This window comes from Acomys russatus, chromosome 29 (genome assembly GCF_903995435.1).
Source record: "Acomys russatus chromosome 29, mAcoRus1.1, whole genome shotgun sequence".
NCBI classification, from domain to species: domain Eukaryota; kingdom Metazoa; phylum Chordata; class Mammalia; order Rodentia; family Muridae; genus Acomys; species Acomys russatus.
In genome coordinates this window covers 45,455,287-45,475,628 of record NC_067165.1, presented here as the reverse complement: position 1 = coordinate 45,475,628, position 20,342 = coordinate 45,455,287, and the positions used below count along the sequence as shown (strand labels likewise).

Here is a 20,342-nt window from a genome sequence, read left to right as displayed (position 1 = left end):
AACATATATAAATAATAAATGCTAAGTAAAAATTTTTCAGGTTGGAAAGACGTGTATGCATAACCACAAGAAATATTTTTACATCTGGAATTTTGAGTTCACATGACCTTTTGAGAGCAAAATATGTGACTGTCTTTTGATGAAGTAATGTAAATAGACAACGCAGCGACAGCGTAAAGAAGAGTGAGATGGCGGTGTGCAGTGCCGCACCCCTGTGATTCTGGTACTCAAGGGAGCTGAGGCAGGGAAATCTCTAGTTTGAGGTCAGCTTGGGCTACATAGAGACCCCCCCCCCCATCTCAAAGGAAAAAAAGATGAAAGGGAAATTAAGAACTCACTTGTAACTGGTACACTCTTAACGACACTGTAAGACGTGAAAAGTCAAAGATACACATTGTGTCCAGTGTAAAGGTGTGTGTGTGTGTGTGTGTGTGTGTGTGTGTGTGTGTGTGTGTGTGTGTGTGTATGTGTGTGTGTGTGTGTGTGTGTGTGTGACCAATGGGTGAATGAAGGGTAACTCTGTAATATGTTCAGCAAAACCAAGAAAAAGGAAAAGGGCGGACGGAAAAAAACAAGTAATAAAGTAGTCAACCCAGATCAGCCTTGGTAACTACATCAAAAATCAACCGATGGAATCTGCCAAATAAAGAAACCATTAGCCCTGACAGCAAGGTCAGCCCAGTCTTGTGCTACTCGTAAGAAACACACTTTGAAGCCGGGCGCAGTGGCGCACGCCTTTAATCCCAGCACTCGGGAGGCAGAGGCAGATGAATGGCTGTGAGTTCGAGGCCAGCCTGTTCTACAAAGTGAGCCCAGGACAACCAGGGCTACACAGAGAAACCCTGTCTTGAAAAGAAAGAAAGAAAAAAGAAAAAAAGAAAAAAAAAAAGAAAAAGAAACACACTTTGTTTATTTTTAATTTTTAAAAAATATTAATAGCTGGGTGTGGTGGCACACGCCTTCAATCCCAGCACTTGGGAGGCAGAGGCAGGTGGATCTTTGTGAGTTCGAGGCCAGCCTGGTCTACAAGTGAGTCCAGGACAGCCAAGGCTACACAGAGAAATCCTGTCTTGAAAAAAAAAGAACTCTGGCTGGGCGGTGGTGGAGTATGCTTTTAATTGTAGCACTAGGGAGCCAGAGGCAGGCAAATTTCTGTGAGTTTGAGGCCAGCCCGGTCTACAAAGCGAGTCCAGGACAGCCAAGGCTACACAAAACAAAAATTTCTGTGCATAGCTGTTTTGCCTGGAGGTGTGAATGTGCACAGCTCACAGAAGCCAGAGGTCAGTCCTGTGATGTGTACATTAAAGATGAAGGGACAAGCTGAGGACAAGGGGGCGGGCAGACAGATTGTGAAACAGCAAGCATGTCCAGTACGAACGAGACTTCAAGGCCAGAGATTTAAAACAGATACAGACACTGTATCAGCAAATGAATTGGGTGTTTTTTTTTTTTGTTGAGTTTGTGTGTGTGTGTGTGTGTGTGTGTGTGTGTGTGTGTGTGTGTGTGTGTTGGCCAGAGGACACCCCCGGGTGTCATTCCTTAGGTGCCATCTACCTTGGTAATCAGGCTTTGAAAAAAACAAAGCAGAGTGGATGACCGAACACCCCTCCTTACTCACAAAACGAGGCAGGGCCACGTCAGTCTAGGCTGACGCGCATCATGGCGAGATGGTAAAGGGAGCAGTGATCAGGGTTTCCGGTGCCCTCATTGTGACGTGAGGACCATGGTTTCTTGTGACGTGGTTGAAGCGCGTGATGTCCTGGGATGAAATGTTCTGCCCGTGTGTACAGCGAATACAGCTAGTAACAAAGAAAAATCACTACCCCTCCTGCACCCCAGGAAACGAGAGAGGAGGATTCTGGGCCTCTGAGGTCAGACCACTTCTCTCACTTACTCTTGTGACATCTTGAGATTTGGTGGGACTACTGTTTGGGTCGGCTTCCCAGCCCCTTTACCTAATTGCAGTAAATTGAGAAGACTATGACCTTGCCCTGTTTCTATGGAGACATCTGTGATGCCACACACTGCTCCCAGGAGCCTGTAGGAAAGGAGCGTTGGAAGCCTGTCTTTTGTGGCTTGGACCTTTCCGAAGGCTCAAGCTAAGGTTCCTGTGTGGATCTGCACACAGGAGCAATAGGCCTCTGTGGTTGTTCAGGGTGGCTTCTGCCTTTGGTTCTGTCTTCTCAATGAAGAGAGAGAACTTACCTGAAGAGCTCCGCTCGGCATCTCCTCTGATCAGCAAGGGCCTGACACTGCTCCAGAGCGTGACCAACCGGGCCTCCCATGACTCAGAGAAGCAGCAGCAAAGAAGCCATTGGAGCACCTGCAATTCAGCTCAGGCCATCAGCTGCTACTACCAAAAGGTACGGGCTGGCAGGCTGGCGGGCAGGAAGGCGGGGCTGGGTGGAGTGCTTGTAGCTACTGAGTGGCCACCATGGGGCTGGCCGCCCCTCTCCCTTGCCCAAGGGTCATGGGAGCTGTCAACCTGTAGAGGTTGGTAATGCTTGGTAGGAAGCCGCCACACCACACAGAGTCCGGGAGGCCCAAGGGAGGGGGCAGAGTCCTGGCTGAAGGACACATGACCTTCCCAGAGCCCCCAGGCTTTCCTGGGGAGGTAGCTGCTTTGAGCATCTGACTTCTCCCTTCACAGACCTTGGCTTCTGCTCGGTCTGGACAGCCAAGCCCAAAGGAGAACGTTGACTCTGAACCCTGGGCAAAGGGATCCTGTCTGTCCTGAGAGTCAGGGAGGGAGTGAAAGGGTGAGAAAGGAAATTCAGACGCAAGAGTCGTTTACACCCACAATGCACTGGGGCGGAGATGGAGGGGGGAGCTGGGAATAGTGATGGCAGCTCCCTGATGTCCTAGTCAGATGCTGAAACCCAGCCGAGGGTGAGCTCCAATGGGGGGCCTCCCAGTGTGCTCTCCAGCTGGCCAGGAACGTGATGGACCATTGCCACAAGCAACAGCACAGACGGGGTGGAGTGGCCTGCGGCCATACCAGAGGTGCATGCCAAGCATCTGGTCTCGCTTTTTTCTCCTGCCAGAGCCAGTTCAAGAAACTCACTAGCCCTAACAGCTTTGTGTCCAAAATGGAAGAAATGAAAAAGGCCTTCCTCATGCGGCCTGGGTGCCCCCAGTTCAGCACCAGGACCACATCTGTGTCTCACATGGGTAAGACCTCCCCCGCCCCATATACCACCAAGGCTGACTGGAGAAACTTGCTGCCTCTTGGCTCCCTTCAGCCTGTAAGAAGCCAGTTCTCGTTTCTGGAATCTCCTCTAGGAGGACAGAGTTTGTGAGACCTGTGCTGAGGCTGGGGGATAGCTAACACTATAGGAGAGATGCAGAATCCTCTCATGCACAATCCTTTTTTTTTTTTTTTTTTTGAGAGTGTTGGAGTTTCTAGAGGCTTCTGTGAAAGAAGCCACTAAGGCCACAGATGCCTCAGAGGTAGCAAACACCCCAAGCAGTGCTAGAAGCCGAACACCTTGCCCCGCCTCACTCTGCTGAGGCACAGGAGTAGAGACAAGGCCACTGGCCAGCTTGGTGGCCACCCAGGGGGCCATCATTCAGAGTCAACCTCTTGGCTCTCTGACCTGTTATCATTCCACGTCCCCAACAGCAGCTTGGGCACTTGACTGTGAAGTTCAGCAATAGTCAGAGACAGGTGCTACTCCCCCAGCCAAGGGAACTGTGGGATTGTTGGGGGTGGGCCGAGGAGCCACAGAGTCTAGGCTATGGGCTCTGTATCTATCTGCCTCCCGTTCCTGGGCACCACCATTGCCCTGTGATCAGATGGGCAAAAAAGACAAGAGAGCATCTTGTGATGGAGACTGACTGAGCCCCAGGCCTCCATCTGGAGACTCACTTGTTCCTGCCCTCGTGTTTGAAGATCACATGACCGCCTTGACCCTAGAGGTTTCGGGACAAGGAGGGCTTCTTGTCCCCTCCTGGCACCTTGTGCATATTCCAGGTTCTGCCACCATGGTTGATCTGCCCAAGGGCACATATGCCAGCTCCAGAGCTTGGAAGGTGACCGAGGACCAGTCCCTGGACAGGAAGGACTCTGATACCAGTGTGGATGGTAAGAGGCTCCCGAAGGCCAGTGTCTGAAGGACTCTCACGGGGTTTGGGGTGGGGGAGACATTAACCTTGCCCATTGTCTTTGACTGAGCTGCATCCTCCACCTTCTCTGTGCCACTTTCTCCACCCTGTGGCGCCCCCCCCCCATACTGCCTCCTTGAATAGAGAAGTAGGCTAACCCTGGGGTTGCCAAGAGGGCTGGGTCATGGATGGTCAAGGGCAGCTGTGGGGATGGTTTCCTGTCCTGACTCCGGGGCTCTGGTTCCTCCACTCTGGGATCTGTATGTGAACCCTGAGGCTTGGTCATCCCCTAAGTATACGCTAGGTGGGTGTGGGTAGATGCACTGGTCCTGGGGGGCAGCTCACCCTGTAAGTATACACTAGGTGGGTGGGCATAGACGCACTGGTCCTGGGGGGCAGCCCCATGGTCCTTTCTCCATCAGCTTCTGGTGGAGTAGGTGCATAAGACTTCAAGACTTTAATTTGGCAGAGTCACAGATGCTGGCCTCTCAGGGAGGGACCGGAGTCAGGGATGTTGTCATGGAAGACTTTGCAGAGAAGAATCCAAATGCCCTCTGGCCTCTGCTTCCCCCACAGGTCACCTCTTGGCATCCAGCAAGAGTGCTTGCCAGCTCAACTACCCACGGAAGAGGAGCGAGCCCTCAGCCATTAGCCCCACTGACAGCCCAACCATGGCCAAGAAGTCCCAGAAGACCAGAGTTCCCTGGTATATTTCAGTCATCCATGAAAAGGTAGGGTCCCATGATTGGCCACTCCACAGGGGACCCGTTTTTCTATTGTCTGGCTAGCTGTGGCCTGAAATGACCTCCAGACACTGTACTTCAGCACACACACATACACACACACACACACACACACACACGCCCTGCCTTCTTCCTTGTCCCAGTGTGTGGCACTTTAACCTGGCACAGAACTTGTCAACACATGTGGCCACCAACCATTCTGTACATTTTCAGCCCAGAAGGCTCTGTGAGCACGAGTTCTAATAGTCTGAGTAACAGAGGCAGTGACTGCCCAGAGATCTGTGTACAAGCCAGCACATGCTGCTGGGATCCCGCCTTTCAAAAACTGGATACTTGTGGGAGTCAAGCCCACAGTTTACTTGTCTTAGAATTCTGTTGAATTTGGCATCCAGGCTATTCTGGCCTTGTTTTTAAAAATTCAGGACTGCCTAGTCTAGGCTTTGGAAGACTCTAGGTTACCATGAATACATCCCTCCTACCAGTTTTCTTTCTGGGGCTCAAACCCTGGGTCTTGTATGTGCTTACAGCCCTAGACCTTTCTATTCCAGGCTGGCTTTGAACTCATTCTACAACCCGGGCCAACTTTGAATTTGCAATCCCCCTACCTCAGCTTTTCAAGTGAGCTGGGATTTGGTGTTTACACCACAGGCAAGCTTTATAGCTCTCAGGTTCCATTTCTCTACAAGGCAGGCGGTTTCTTCTTCCGCGGCTCCTGCAGGGGCAGCTTCTCCAGTCCCGCCCTTTGTGATGGGCTTTCTCGGCGTGTCAGCGCTATGTTGAGCTGACTTTCCCAGATGTATGCTTACTATTTCTGTATCACGAAACCAATTGTTCATGCACGTGTGTGCACACACGCATGTGAATGTGTATGCACAGGGGACAAAGGCCATCCGTCAGTGCTGTTCTGGGGGTGCTGTTGGTCTTGTTTTATGGGACAGGGTCTCTTGCTGACCTGGAGCTCGTTGATTGAACTATATGGCCCCAAGGATCTGCCCGTGCCTGTCATCCCAGTGCTAGGATGTGAGTGTGCCCCCACTTCTGGCTTAAAAAAAAAAAGTTAACTTTGCATCATTGGCTTTAATAGAGTGAGTCTTTCATTTTGATTTGATTTGTATTATCTTTTTGATGAATTAATTCATGTGTATGAGTGTTTCGCCTGCATATATGCCTGTGTTCTGTGTGTAGTGTCTACAGAGTCTAGAGAAGGTGTCAGATCGGCTGGAACTGGAGATCCAGATGGTTGTGAACCATCACGTGGGCACTGGGAATAAACCCCTGGTCCTTGCCAGGTGTGGTGGCGCACACCTTTAATCCCAGCACCCAGGGAGGCAGAGGCAGGCAGATCTCCGTGCGTTCGAGCCAGCCTGGTCTACAGAGCATGTTCAGGACAGCCAAGGCTGCACAGGGAAACCCTGTCTTGCAAAAACTAGAAACAAAACAGCCCTAGCCCCGTGGGAAAGCAGCCAGCGCTCTTAGCCACTGAGCCATCTCTCTAACCCCGACTCCTACTTTACGTGGGCCCCAGGGAGCACACTCAAGAGCTTTCCTGGCAGAGCATCTCCCCAGCTCCAACCAGTCTTCTTTTCTTCTTTTAACCCAGTGAGGGCTTTAACGAAAGCTCTGCACCATTCTTGAATGCACAAGAAAGAACACTAGGCAGAAGCAAATGAGGTTCTGAAAGTGCCGGCAAGGATGGGTCCCCGGCAGCTGCCATGTGTGTGCTGCGGGGCCTACGCATGATACGTCCAGGAGCTCAAAAGGACGTCTGTCCTCTGACTCAGCATTCTGGAAAAGGTGTTCACACCACACTGTTAGTATTGCCCGAACGGCCTCACAGGCAACTCACCAGGCTGGCAGCCTCTGAGGGAGGGCGACAGGCCCGGCTCCCCACAGCACCTTGGATGGCATTGCTGGGTCGCGGTGTGTCTTCTGGGAGGTAGTGGCAGGAGAGCCACTCACGCCAGCAAACTCTCATCAGCCCCCAGGAGGAAATGAGCCAGCCCCCCTGCATCTGCCCCCCATCCCCCAAACCCTCAGACTACTTTGAGACATGTGCACACATCTCAAATCACCACAGGCAGAATCATAAAATGTGTTTCCTGGTATTGTTTTCCTACTTTACACTTTTATTTTGAACGTTAAAAGAAATTGTAACAGTCACAAGGATGATTCCCGTACCCTCCTTTGCCTTCCCTGAGGTTACAGTGTTGCATGCTGGCTTTTCCCTTTTTAATGTGTGTCTGCGTTTAAAGGATGTTGGCTTGTAGACATGCATGCTGCCTGTACCATGTGGGTGCCTGTGAGAGTGGAAGAGGAACTTTGGTGTCCTCTCTAGTGCCCCCTGCCTCACTCCCACTCAACCTAGAGCTAGCTGGGTTTTGTTTGTTTGTTTGTTTGTTTGTTTGTTTGAAGGCTCAGCATGTTCTAGCCATCCTCTTGTGCTCTGTACCACCAGCACTGGGATTACAGGTGTACAAGGCCCCACACCTGGACCCACACCTGGACCCACACCTGGACCCACACCTGGACCCACACCTGGACCCACACCTGGACCCACACCTGGACCCACACCTGGACCCCCACCTGGCCTTCTATGAGGGTGGTGGGAACCCGAGCTCAGGTTCTCATACCTGCACAGCGAGACAGCAATCTTTCCAGGCACGCCTGCTTCTTTCTTAGATTTGTTTTTAAAATCTGCATGTGGGTGGATGGATCTGAGTGTGGGTGTGTGCAGGTACAGGTGCTTCCTGAGGCCAGGAGAGGGCACGGACCCCCTGAAGGTGGAATTGCAGGAGGTTGTGAGCCTCCTGCTGTGGGCACTGGGAACCACACCCAGCTCTTCCACAAGCGCAGTCTGCGTTCTTGCCCATGAGCCATCTCATCCCCTCTTGTTTTATCTGTGTGTCCTCTTCCTCTTCTTTCTCTCTCTCTCACTATATAACTAACTATTTTACACTTATTTCCCCATAGTGCTGAGGCTTAAACATAGGGCCTAGTGTGCTCAGAACAAGCCTTCTACCACTGAATGATGCTCCTAGCTCTCTTTTTTATTAGGAAAATTTCAGAAAGGATCTCACTAAGTTGGCCAGGCAAGCTTTGGTTTTATGATCTTGCTTCAGCCTTCTGAAGAGTTGGGATTACAGCAAGATGGGAGTTCACTAATTCTTGTGTCTCACATTGCCCCCACCTCCCAGCTTTCTTTCTTTCTTTCAGATTTATTAATTTACTATTTATACGGTAATCTGCCTGCATATATGCTTATACACCAGAAGAGGGCGCCAGATCTCATCTTAGATGGCTGTGAGCCACCATGTGGTTGCTGGGAATTGAACTTAGGACCTTTGGAAGAACAGCCAGTGCTCTTAACCGCTGAGCCATCTCTCCAGCCCACAGTTTGCTTTCTTTAGGCTCAACTTTTGGTTCTTTTCTAGATTCTAAATTCAAATTCTTGAAATGGCTATTTTTTTTTTTTCATGTATACTGGTGTTCTGTCTGCGTGTAAATCTGTATATGTAGAATCTGTGGAGGCCATAAGAGGGTGCCAGAAGCCCTGGAACTGGAGTTACAGACGGTAGTGTGTATGTGTGGATGCTGGGAGCCAAAGCCAGGTCCTCTGCAAGAGCAGCTAGTGCTCTGAAACGCCGAGCCCCCAAGATGGCTGCTTATGTTAGTTTGTATTTCCCCCAGAAAGTGCATCTCCAGACCACAATCTGGCATTTGTTTATTTGTGTGTGTGTGTGTGTGTGTGTGTGTGTGTGTGTGTGTCTGTCTGTCTGTCTGTCTGTCTCTCTATGTACGTGTGCATGTGTGTGCGTGTCTGTGTGACTTTTTTTTCATATGTGTACTGGTACCCTCAGGGCCAGATGAGGATGCTGGCTCTCATTGAGCTGGAGATACAGGTGGTCCTGAGCTGCCTTGTGCAGCTTCTGGGAACCAAACTCTGCTCTTTTGCACGAATGGCATGGAGTTGGTGGAACACGCTTTTTAATCTCAGCAGAGTGTGTTTGAGGCCAGCCTGGTCTATATAGCGGTTCCAGGCCAGTCGCAGCTGTAATTAGGCTCCTGTCTCAGAGGAGCAGTATCCATCCTTAACCAGCCATCTTTACCGTCTACAGGCCGGATTTAATCCCAGTTTCGGATGTGCCTTGAAGTGCTGCAATGGCCCCACAGTCAGTTTCGTTCATTCATGTTTTCTGACCTCCCAAGTGCTTTCCTTGTTTACCCACAGGCTACATAGACGCCCATGGTGTTGTCCTCCATTCTAGAATGCTCTGTTTGCTGTCATTTTCCTCCAGCCTGAAGCTTCACTTTAGTCTTTGTCTGAGTTCATATCTGCTGGTTAGGAACTGTTTGCCGAAGAGATCTTAAATTTGTCTTCTGTTTTGAAGAACTGTTAGAGTTGAGGTTCTGAGGATGGACGGCACCTAGGGTTACAGAGGGAAGTCCATCCTGCCTTTGCACAGGGGTTTAGGGTCTGTTCTCAGGACACATGGAAAGGCCATGGGAACCGCAGGGCACGGCTGCGTGGCTTGTCCCCAGGGTTTGAGTGTCTGGGAACTGCTCTTTTCAGGGTGGTGGGGATGGGCCTAGCAGCCCTGCCTCTGGTTTCTGCACAGATCTGAAGGGACTCTGTCCGGCCTTGCCTTTTTCCCTCACTCCCTCTGCTTTGCTAAAACAAACAAAAACAAACAAACAAACACCCCACTCGATTATATTCCTGAAGCTGGCCACCAAGGTCTAAGCCTTTACTTGGCCACTTCCTCCTCCTGAGGCTGACCACCAAGGCCCAGCTGTCAAAGTACTATAGCCCAGCAATCAAAAGGCCCCTTTGGCTGGCCTAATTAACACTCCCGATCAAAATGAAATCCCCCCTTTACCTTTATAAACTGCCATTTGCCTATGGGCCAAGTGTGCCTCCTCTGTATGCAGAGGCGGTCCTCCGTCCTCCAGGACAATCCCCTCCCACTCTCCCTTGCCCCTTTGCTCGCTCTCTCTTGTTCCCTTCCCCCATTCTCTATCTCTGATCTTGCCTCCTGTCCCTTGGGAGCAAACGCATCTCCTTTGTGCTGAGTCCTTGGTCTGGGGGCGTCCTGAGCCCACCCCTACCCTCTCAGGATCACTCCCTGTCCCTGCTGGGAGAGGAGCTCCAGCGTCTCTCAGAGCTGGAGACCCGGATGCAGAAGAAAGATCAGGAAATCCTGATGCTCCGCAAGGAGAGGGAGCTCCTGAAGAAGCAGCTGAAAAGCCTCCTCAGGAGCAAAGGCACCGAGACATCCTCAGCTTCCATAAGGATGGTGAGCCTACCAGCAGCTGGCCTACGGAAACACAGAGGTGTCCCCAAAAGCCCGCAGGCTCTGCTTCCTCTGTCCCTTTAGATCTTTAATAGAGGGGCTGGGCGAGGCAGACTCAGGTGACTTATGCTGGGGCAGGCATTTACGAGCAGGAGCAGGGAGGAGATTGGAGGTTATGGGTAGTGCCTGGGCACTTTGGGAGAAACTGCCCATGCAGATGCTTGAGATAGAATAAACAGGACGTCTGATCCCCCATTCCCCGCCCCCCCCAAGGGCTCTTATGCAGACACGCTGGGACAGGGTGGCCAGGTGATCATGATCACTGTATCAAATGTTTGTTGGAAGCTGATCTGCGGGGCGCGGGGCGGTGGACGACCCCCGAGCTCTGCTCCCCATGGGGTAGACCATCTGTAGATCATTGCCTTGCTGCGCTGGTGGGTGCCACTTTCTCACTCTCTCCTGTGGTCACCCATCTGTACTTGGAGAGACCGATGTTCCCTTGGAGGGGATGAGGGAGGAGGGCGGCATCACCTGGGGCTCCCCTGGGAGCAACTGGGGAGCCTGGGGCTCACAGCAGCATCTGCCAGGACCGGTCCTTTGAGACTCCGTCGAAGCTCGGGAGGATGAGCATGCTGAAGACCGTATACAAAGAGGATGAGCTGCAACACTGGATACAGGTGTGCAGGCAGCGGAAGCCCAGGCTGTCACGCCTCACCCCCTCCTAGCGGGGGATGGGAGCTAGGAGTCCCCAGCCCACGGCTCCCAGCGGTGGTGGCCCTCCCTAAGTGTGGGCGGGGGCAGTGGGTCAGCTCAATCCCCCTCCCCACCCAGAGCGCGGGTCAGTTGTGCCCTAACAGGAAGAGATGAATGAACTGGCTGCCTATTAGAGTTGGTGCTCTCCCCTGTACCTGAGGAGGGGGCATCTGTGTCCACAGCCCTTTTATCTCTCTCTCTGTCCCTCAGATGCAGGAGGACTATAACGTAGCAGAGAGCAGCCAGGAGCTGCAGGTGGAACTAGCAATCGACGAGGAAAAGAGCCCCGAGGGGCCAACCGAGGAGGCCAGACCCAGGGGCATCGCGGCCAAGACCAAGCCTGAGGATGAGACAGAGGAGACCAAAGGAGCTGAGGAGGAGGAGATGGTGGTGGAGGAGGAGGAGAAGGAGGAGGAGGAGGAGATGTGGACAGTGAGGGAGGAGGAGGAGGAACGTCCCAAGAGGTCATACTCCCTGACCACCGAGTCCTTTGAGGAGGAGTTAATGGCGCACCTGGAGGAGTATGAGCGTATGCTGATGGACTTCCAGAGTGAGCTGGAACTCACTAGGACCAGATACTCCCTGGCCACAGGTAGGAAGGGCTAGGGCCTCATGCCGGTGGGTGTGGGTGCTCAGCTCTGCCTGCTCTGCCCAGTGGACAGGAGATGTGGGTCCATCTCCACCAGGAGTTGCACCAGGAAGTGGGACCAGGCAGTCAGACCCACGGGGCAAACAGCGGGTCCTCACTTCCTTGCCATGCCTGTCTGCTCCTTTACTCTTTAGGGGCCATCACATCTTTACAACGGCAAACCGACTTCCTGGAATCTCAGCTGCGAAAGGTCACCACAGAAAACGATCTGCTGGAAAAGGAGCTGCGTGAGCGGAAACAGCAGATCCAGGCTATGACTGACAAGGTGGGCGAGGCCTCGCACCCCGCAGCCCTGCTAACCCGGCTCAGAGGGCCCTCAGGGTTAGGGTTAGGGGCTCAGGAGTCCCAGCAGCTCATGGAGTGTGGCCTTTCCCTGGAAACAAAGGCCACCTCCACCCCCAGCCCAGGGCACCAGCTGGTGGCAGCAAAGCCAAGACTCCTACCTGAGTTTGTGGACAGCCACAAGCCACGTACACAGCCACAGCCCCGCTGTTCTTTGGTCTGGAGTATGTGTCCCTGTGTCCTGTGCTGCTGCGGTAACCCATGTCACTTCCTAAACGTTTGCTGACCTCTGAGTCCCAGGGATAAGTTTAGAGGGGGCTTAGCTACTGGGTTCACTCAGCATCTGTTAACAAATACCCAGGATACAGCATGCATGTTATGAAGTGGAAAGGTTCTCCTCCAAGCTCCTCCACAAGTGTCTCCCTCTCGTATACTCCACCCTGCCCCCTGTCCGTCTGTCCCCCGTCCCCTCCCCCCCACACCACCGCCCCCCCTGGCCACCGCCCCCCCTCGCCACCGCCCCCCTCCCCTGCCTCAGAAAACTCCACTGAGGCATCAGATACTTCATCTTCGTGGTGACATCACTGAATGGCTCCCTCTTTCCCCACGTCCTCATCTGCCTTCCACAGCAGGCACCCCCCCCCCCACCCCCCACCCCGCATCCCTTGCCCTCCCTAGCATCACCTTATCCCAACCTAAGCGAGATCATCACCACACTGACATCACTTCAGCAGTTGCTGGAGACACACGGGTTTCACTAAAGTCACTGAGATTCTGGTCGCCATCTTTAATTGTTTTTTAATTTAATTTTTAATTTATGTGCATTGGTGTAAGGGTGTCAGATCTTGTAGTAACAGACAGTTGTGAGCTGCCATGTGTGGGAATTGAACCCTGGTCCTTCAGAAGAGCAGGTAGTGCTCTTAACCACTGAGCCATCTCTCCAGCCCCTCAGGTCGCCATCTTACGTGTCTGCACGGTGTTCTTCTTTCTCTCTTCTTCTTCTTCTTCTTCTTTTTTTTTTTTTCTGAGACAGGGTTTCTCTGTGTAGCCTTGGTTGTCCTGGACTCACTCTGTAGACCAGGCTGGCCTCGAACTCACAGCAATCCGCCTGCCTCTGCCTCCTGAGTGCTGGGATTAAAGGTGTGCCCCACCACGCCCAGGTTTTTCTTCTTTCTTTCTTGATGACGCCTTATGTTTTGTGTAGCACATTTCCAGGGGTCTTTCAGAAGCCTTGGGAATGGCACAAACCTGAAGGAGAGATAGGCATGTTTTTTGTTTAGATCACAGGTGGGGGATGAGAAAAAGACTTGTGAGAGAGCAGGTGATGTTTATCTGCTTAGAAGTTAAACCCCCGTGTGGGGGAGGTTGGTTGTTAACCAGCTGAAAAACATCCTTGAACAAATTCTGAGAGGAGATATAAATGTGAGCCAAAAAACAGGAGGTGGGGCCTTTGGAGAAGTTGGGACAGTTCTGGCCGCTCATCTCCACTTCGAGACGCTCCTAGAGAGAACCGCTCGAGGGAAGGCTTCAGGGCTCCGGGCTCCGGCTGAGGTTCCGGGTTCTGGTTGTTCCAGGTTCCAACAGAAGAAATCATGCTGATTACGCCAGGAGAATCGTTCCTCGGAACTGATATCCTTACAATTTCATTATTGTGTTCTTTAATCTCCTTTTCCTATTGTTTAGGTTAGTCAGGTTATAAGTGAGGTATTCTTCTCAGTTACTAAGTTCGTAATAAAATATAATTGTTGAGAGAATTGAGCCCACATAAACCACCTGAAAAGGCCTGGATTCTACGCACTAATAGCCAACAGGTTGACTACAGTTTGGAAGTCATCACCCGCCCTGCTGTGAAGGTTGAAGAAATTGTTTGAGCAGCTTCCAGGCCTGTTGCTGGGAAGACCGAAGTCGAAAATCCTGTGCCTTGAAGGTTGTCTGTTGGAAAGCTGTGAGACCCCATCTCGGTCCACAGTGTCCTGAAACCACACAGAGCTGATTTGTATTTTCTTCCACATAGTATTTTTTGTTGATTCTCTGGGAGTTTCACGTCATGTCCCCCAATCACAGCGCCTTCCCGGTCCTTCCATGTCTGCTCCCCACACTTGAGACTTCTCTCGTAAAAGAAGTAAAAGATAAAAATAATTTTAAAAAGGAAGAGAGAGAAAAAAAAAAGTCCACGTAGTGTTATCTATACACTCGCTGGAGCACGGTCGCATTCTTAGCGGCCTTCCCCTTAAGTAGAACTGAGTCTTTCCCACACCGAGCTGTTCCTCAGGAACCGGAGGGGTGTGATCCCACACTGGATGGACACTCAGTGACCTTCGGGAAGTGTGTCCTGTGTCTGGACTCCTTGTTTGCACTGCTCTGCACCTCTTTGATCTACTTTTATTTCTGTTGCTGGGACAAAGTACCTGACAGAAAGCAACTTAGGGCACAGAAGGTTCATCACAGAAGCCTGCAGTTCCAGGTCACACTTCCTCATGGTAGTGAAGTCAAGGCAGGAACCAGAAGCAGCTAAGATCCACAGTCGCGGCAAAGAAGGAATGCTCGCGTGCTTAGCGCTCAGATGGCTCTATTTACTCCTGTGCAGTCCAGGGCTCCAGGCAGGGAATGGTGTTCTCCACTCTCAGGCACATATCAATTAACAACCAAGACAGTCTCCCCACAAGCGTGCCCACAGCTGGCCACTGACCCCGTTCTTCTCTGAAACTTCTAGAAAACGGAGTGTGAACCCCTCGGTCTTAGGTTCCCCTGTGAACAGCTTAGGGTCTGGCTTTCTTGGATCTGTAATGTTCGACACCACCCAATGCTCTGCTTCCTGGATCTTGGGGCCCTCTTTCGTCTCCCACCGTCCTTCTGGCAGAACCCATTCTCCCTCTTCCCCCTGCCCCCACCTTCCCCGCAGCTTTCACTCCTGTGGGTGGGGCAGTGTAAGGAGGCAGGTCTGGGCCCCAGGCCGACTCCACTGTCTGCCCTGCAGTTCTCCAGCCTCCGGGAGGAGAAGAAGCACCAGGAGATAAGAGGACTCATTGAGAAGGAAAACCTCATCCTCCGACAGGTGCTGGCGTGGGCATCCCTGAAGGCTGCGCTGCACTGCCATCTTTATGGGTTGGGGTGTACCATGGTGGGGCAAAATAAGGCTGGAGCATCCTCACAGTTGAGCTGGGCCTCTTAATCCAGGCAGCACCCCACTTAACAGACCCACCCTGGGGGCCTCTGGTCATGCATGGCTGGGCTAGCTTGCGGGAACGTGAGTTGTATGGTAAGGACCGCACAGGAGCAGCTGATGCCCTGCCCTTCCTGGTCCCTCCCCTCCCCTTCCCCCCACCCCCAGCAAGTGTCTGACTTGGAGACAGAGCTCGTCAAGAGTGAGAAGGCCATCGCAGAGCTTCACAGCAAAACCAGCGAGCTGCAGGCCCAGGTCGACCTGGACCAGGACCACCTGAGGCGGTGGAAAGAACTGTGTGATGACCTACAGAGCCGGAAAGAGATCGTCCAGCAGGCAGAACAGCAGACTCGTGTGGTCCTGGAGGCCAGTCAGGCCAGGGTAATGCCTGCCCTTGCTCCCCACCGAGGGCTAGCAGGTCACGGACCGGGTGCCCAGCCCAGTCTCCCTCCCTCGGCTTGCGGCACGCAGTGTAGAGTCGATGCTTGGGAAGTAGTGGAGGAGGGTGTGAGGCCTCATGGAACATTCTGGACCACAGAGGGCAAGGGCAAGGGAGAAAGTTGGCCTTGGGTTCAGCTAGGAAAAAAAACAGGAGGGAGGGTGATTGTGTCCGTGTCTGTGTCCCCTTCATCCCGCCCGCCACCTCCCTCCTGCTTCCCCCATGTAACCCCTCTTTTGGCTTCAAGCCTTCTTAACCTTTTTAATTTTTTAAAAATAACCCACTAAGTCCAACTAGTGCTGCCCCTGTGCAAATGGCTTACACACCCGGCTATGAACAACCTGTCAGTGGTCACCCCTCAAAGAAAAGTGACCACTTCCCATAGCGATGGTTGGGGCCTCAGGAGGCCACTACCCTCCATGCTGGAGTTTTAAAAACAATCATGCGTACGTGTGTGGGTGTGTTGGCACCCGTGAGAGCAGGAGCCTGCAGGGACTAGATTCCTGTGGATCTGGAGTTAAAGGGAGGTGTAAACACCCCGAGTGCGTGTGCTGAGGTCTCGCAGTCTGTGGTGATTTGAATGAAAAGTGGCCCTCACAGGTTAACAAGTTTCAGTACTTGGTCCCCAGTTGATGGAGCTGTCTGGGAGGGGTTAGGGAATGTGGCGTTGTTGGAGGACGGGCTTTGAGGTTTCAAAAGTTGCTGTCGTTAAATTAACAGTAGGGCCTAATAATTGTTTATTATTAGGTCTATGCCTATTATTATTACAGCAGTATTTTCTAACCCCCTAGCAATCAATCAATCAAGACACAGACACCTGTTACATTTTAAAATAGCCTTAGTTAACCTGTGGCAGGGCAGACATCAATCCTGTAAACTACTTCCCACAGTGGGGCAGGCATGGGATCCCACACCATCTGCTTCTAATCACGCTCCCTCCCATCCATAAAAATACTTGCTAATGTTCTTCATCTGGGCCGAGTCTCCATCCACGCCGGCCACGTGCTTCTCCTCCACCTCGCCCATGATGGCGCCTCCTCCCTCTCCTCTCCTCTCCTCTCCTCTCCTCTCCTCCTCTCCTCTCCTCGGGCCTTCCCTTCTTCTTCCCAAGATCCTCTCTGTCCCTCTAAGTCCCCGAACCTTAGCCACACCTATCTCATTTGCCCCGCCCATGTGTGTGGCTTTTTATTAATTAGCATCAAAATACACAGGCATCCTCCAACAGAAAGTCTCCTGGTGTCTCGCTGTCAGCATCCCACTTGTGGGTCAAGATGGAAGCTCTTGTGTACGCATGCCATGTGCCGGTGCTCTACAGTCATGGCCTTCAGCCCTCTGAACCCTAAGCTCAAACATTTTCCTTTTATAAGTTGCCTCGGTCATAGTGCCACGACGTAACTGAACAGACTTGAACTCAGGTCCGCCGCAGGAGTGGACAGGCTCTTAACCCCTGAACTGTCGGAACTGTCGCACCCGTCACAATCTATGCTAGAGTTTTTAACCAGCTTGACCCTGTGCAGGTCACCACAGCTGCTGTGAGTTCCCAAAGGCTGTGTCATGTCCCATCCCCTGACTCTTCCACCCCTGTGTCCTTGCTTGTTTCCTGAGCCAGCCATGAGGGTGGAGTGGGTCATCTCAGAGGCTTACTGCCTCTGCCTGCTAACCTAGGCCAGCTGTTCTGGTGCAAACTCCTCTCCTAGCTGATTGATTCAATCTGGTTTCTCTGACTGAATTGTTCTGCTTGGTCTCAACCTAACTCTAACAACCTGCTCTAATCTTCTGGCTCCTTCTCATTCTCTGGCTTATTCCGTCTTCGCCTGTGTCTGGCTTGTTCTCTCTTCAGCCTGCCTCTGTAAAACTCTCCTGATAAAACTGACTCTGAATTTGACAAACTGAACTATCACGAACTCAACTCCACAGCACTGTCTCTCAGCTCACTGACTCAACCGCACTGGCTAGAGCTCAGAGATCTGCATGCCTCTGTCTCCTGAGATTAAAGAGGGTGTCTGTATTCCAGACGGACCACAGAGACCTACCTAGAAGGTCTTTGGATGTGACCTCTTGCCAGAGCAGTGATGTCCAAATTAAAACTCCCTTACAGGCAACACTCTCATATGCATGGACTAGAAATAGACAAATCTTTCAAATAACAACAACAACCCTGCATCAGCAGTAACATTGGAATGAACAAAGACCCCTTTGCTTGACTCCTGGGCACTAGGCGAGGGATGACCAAACCTGGAGGGTTTGTCCTGGAGGGCTAGGATGAAGGTGCTGACGGGTGTGGAGGCTTTAGGGGTCATGTACAACTCTGTACCATTTTGATTAGATTTTATAGTTTTTCAGTGTCATCGGGGAGCGTGGTAAGCAAGTGGTTTACCAGAGCGAAGCCCGTTCTTGTTTGTCTTGTTTGCTTTTAAGATTTATCTATCTATTATGCATACAGTGTTCCACTCCCACACACACCTGCATGACAGAAGAGAGCACCAAACCTTACCACAGATGGTTATGAGCCACTATGTGGCTTCTAGGAACCGAACTCAGGACCCCCAGAAGAGCAGCCAGTGCGCCCAACCTCCAAGCCATCTCTCCAGCCCCCCGTTCTTATTTTATCTTAAAAATTGTATTACAATTGTTTCCCTCTCTTCCTCTCCATCTCTCTGTCTCTGTCTCTAATGCAGCATGTGTATATGTGGAGGTCAGAGGTTATTTTTGGGGGGTTGATTCTCTCCTTCCACTGTTGGGCCAACGGATAGAACTCAGGTTGTCAGACATAATAGCAAGTGCTTTTACCTGGTGAGCCATCTCACTGGCCTCATGGCTTAGGAACTGAACTCAGGTCCTTCGCAAGAGCAGCAAGCATTCCTAATCATGGCGCTGTCTCACCAACCCTGTCCTGTGCTGATATGTTAAGCCCATAGACGGGGCTGGGAATATATCTTGGTGGTAGGAGCTTCCCTCATTAACAGGTGAGGGTCTCTCATTTCAACTGGGGAGTGGTGGTACACTTTTCTAGTTTAAGAACATAAAAATAAGTGTGTTGGCGTGCTAAAGCTTTTATGCTTCATTGTGGGGCCACCCAGGAACTGATGTCTGATCCAGAACATTCTAGCTCTGAGGCAAGTCTCATTTCCAGCCTTGACAAGCAGGCGCAAGAAGCACCTTCCTGGCCTGCAGGGCTTACTGTGGCAGGGCCAGGCATGGCTCTCGGTAGTGGCAGGTGATGGCATTACCTTTGTTCGCAGCTTGAGAAGTTCAGGAATAAGATCATTCAGGCCGTCTACAATGTCAGTGGGACCAAGAACTTGTCCACCGAGCTCTCTGATAACTCCGTCCTGGAATCTCTGCAGGTAAGGGGACCCAAGCTGTGTCCTCACTGCCCACTACCTGAGGCTGAGGGAGGAGGGGACCCACTGCCCACTACCTGAGGCTGAGGGAGGAGGGGACCCAAGCTGTGTCCCCACTGCCCATCACCGGAGGCCGAGGGAGGAGGGGACCCAAGCTGTGTCCCCACTGTCCATCACATGAGGCTGAGGGAGGAAGGGACCCAAGCTGTGTCCTCACTGCCCATCACCGGAGGCCGAAGGAGGAGGGGACCCAAGCTGTGTTCCCACTGCCCATGACCTGAGGCCGAGGGCTGCAAAGCCTGGGCTCAGTTCAGAAACCCAGTTCTCATCCTGGTCAGGCCACCTGTGCATTGTAACCCAGGACTGTCCTCCTCCTCTTTCTTAACCAGAGGGGACAAGGACATCCCTAGGGACAGCTCTAGCATGGAGCTGGGGAGTCTGAGCTGCTGTCAGCCTCATGGAGGAGGGGTACTCAGCTACCCCAACCCTCATCCCGGCACCGGGAGAGGGACAAACTGCCTACACTAGGCAAGTTCTCTGTCTAGCTCAGCTTCCTTGGTGGAGCCCCCTCCATAGAAGCTGCTGGGCCTGAGTCCTGGCACAGACACCTCCCTCAGCCTTGTCAATGTTTATGGACCTAGAGTGCCGCCAAGGCAGACACTTTAGAAGAGCCTGCGACAAAATTAATGCAGGCTTTGGTGCCTGTGGGCTGCCATAGTCACTACCCACTAGCCCTTGCGGTGGTGATCCTAGGGCTCTGTGTTTCTCTGAATTGAAGGGGCTTCCTTTTATAAAAGGGACGGACATATCTACCCTGAGGTATAGGGTACCCGTGTCCTGGGGATCACTGAGGTACCAGGCTGCTCTGGTTGAGGCCATGTGCCACACAGGATCCCATCTCATTAGCAGCCACTCTGTTCCATTGCACTGCCTTGTGAGCCCAACATTCCCTGTGGCTTGTGTGGGGGTGGTGAGCCTGGGTCACCCGGTACCTCTGGAGAGCAGGACCCTGGGGACAGGTCTTTGGCCTTGTGTCTGCTGGTGGAGAGGGAGGAGGGACAGAAGGACAGCTGCCTGAGGTCCCTTACCTCCGCTAGGAGTGAGAACAGAGCTGGTGAGGGCCTGGACAGCCCTCCCTTCTGCACAAAGTGGAACTCGTCCCTGGGGCCCCACCACAGCCCTGCAGGGGAATCACACTCCAGACTGCAGCTTTTTGCCCTTGTTTTGTTAACATTGGTTTGCACTTGCCTGCTGCAGCAAGTCCTTGGGTAGGTGGCAGGGGCTGAGAGGCCACCCGTTGACTACTACGTTTCTTGTCCAGAAAATCATCACAGAGAGAAGCGACTTCTACGGTCAGCTGAAACAAAAAGGCGTGAAGGTGCCCCCGCTGCAGCAGTCGGACGTCTCCTTGCCCAGCAAGATCAAGAAGATGCTATCCAAGTCATGAGGCCTGCCCAGCTGAGGCCAGGGCCCCGCTGGTGAAGCCACCCTGTGTGGCTTGTTCTGGAATAGAATTAAACCTTAGAAGTTGGCCACTGTGGTCGTCTCATCTTCTGTGGTACCCACCGGAACTA

The 20,342-nt window shown here is 52.3% G+C and overlaps 1 protein-coding gene across 1 annotated transcript; it reads left to right on the top strand.

Annotated features, from left to right (window-relative positions):
* Window positions 1–2,186: 2,186 nt before the first annotated feature.
* Ccdc27 (coiled-coil domain containing 27) lies at window positions 2,187–20,215 on the top strand. The gene is made up of 12 exons (XM_051171111.1): window positions 2,187–2,369; window positions 3,045–3,171; window positions 3,974–4,084; window positions 4,681–4,835; window positions 9,962–10,141; window positions 10,726–10,815; window positions 11,102–11,483; window positions 11,675–11,805; window positions 14,800–14,877; window positions 15,154–15,366; window positions 18,667–18,771; window positions 20,090–20,215. Exons 1-12 carry the CDS (start codon window positions 2,187–2,189, stop codon window positions 20,213–20,215), a joined length of 1,881 nt encoding a protein of 626 aa, XP_051027068.1.
* Window positions 20,216–20,342: the final 127 nt, after the last annotated feature.

Coding starts and splice junctions, on each gene's coding strand:
- Ccdc27 (XM_051171111.1), top strand. CDS start 2,187: ATGAAGAGAGAGAACTTACCTGAAGAGCTCCGCTCGGCATCTCCTCTG. Junction 4,085..4,680: donor CTCTGATACCAGTGTGGATG/GTAAGAGGCTCC, acceptor CTTCCCCCACAG/GTCACCTCTTGGCATCCAGC. Junction 18,772..20,089: donor CCGTCCTGGAATCTCTGCAG/GTAAGGGGACCC, acceptor TTTCTTGTCCAG/AAAATCATCACAGAGAGAAG.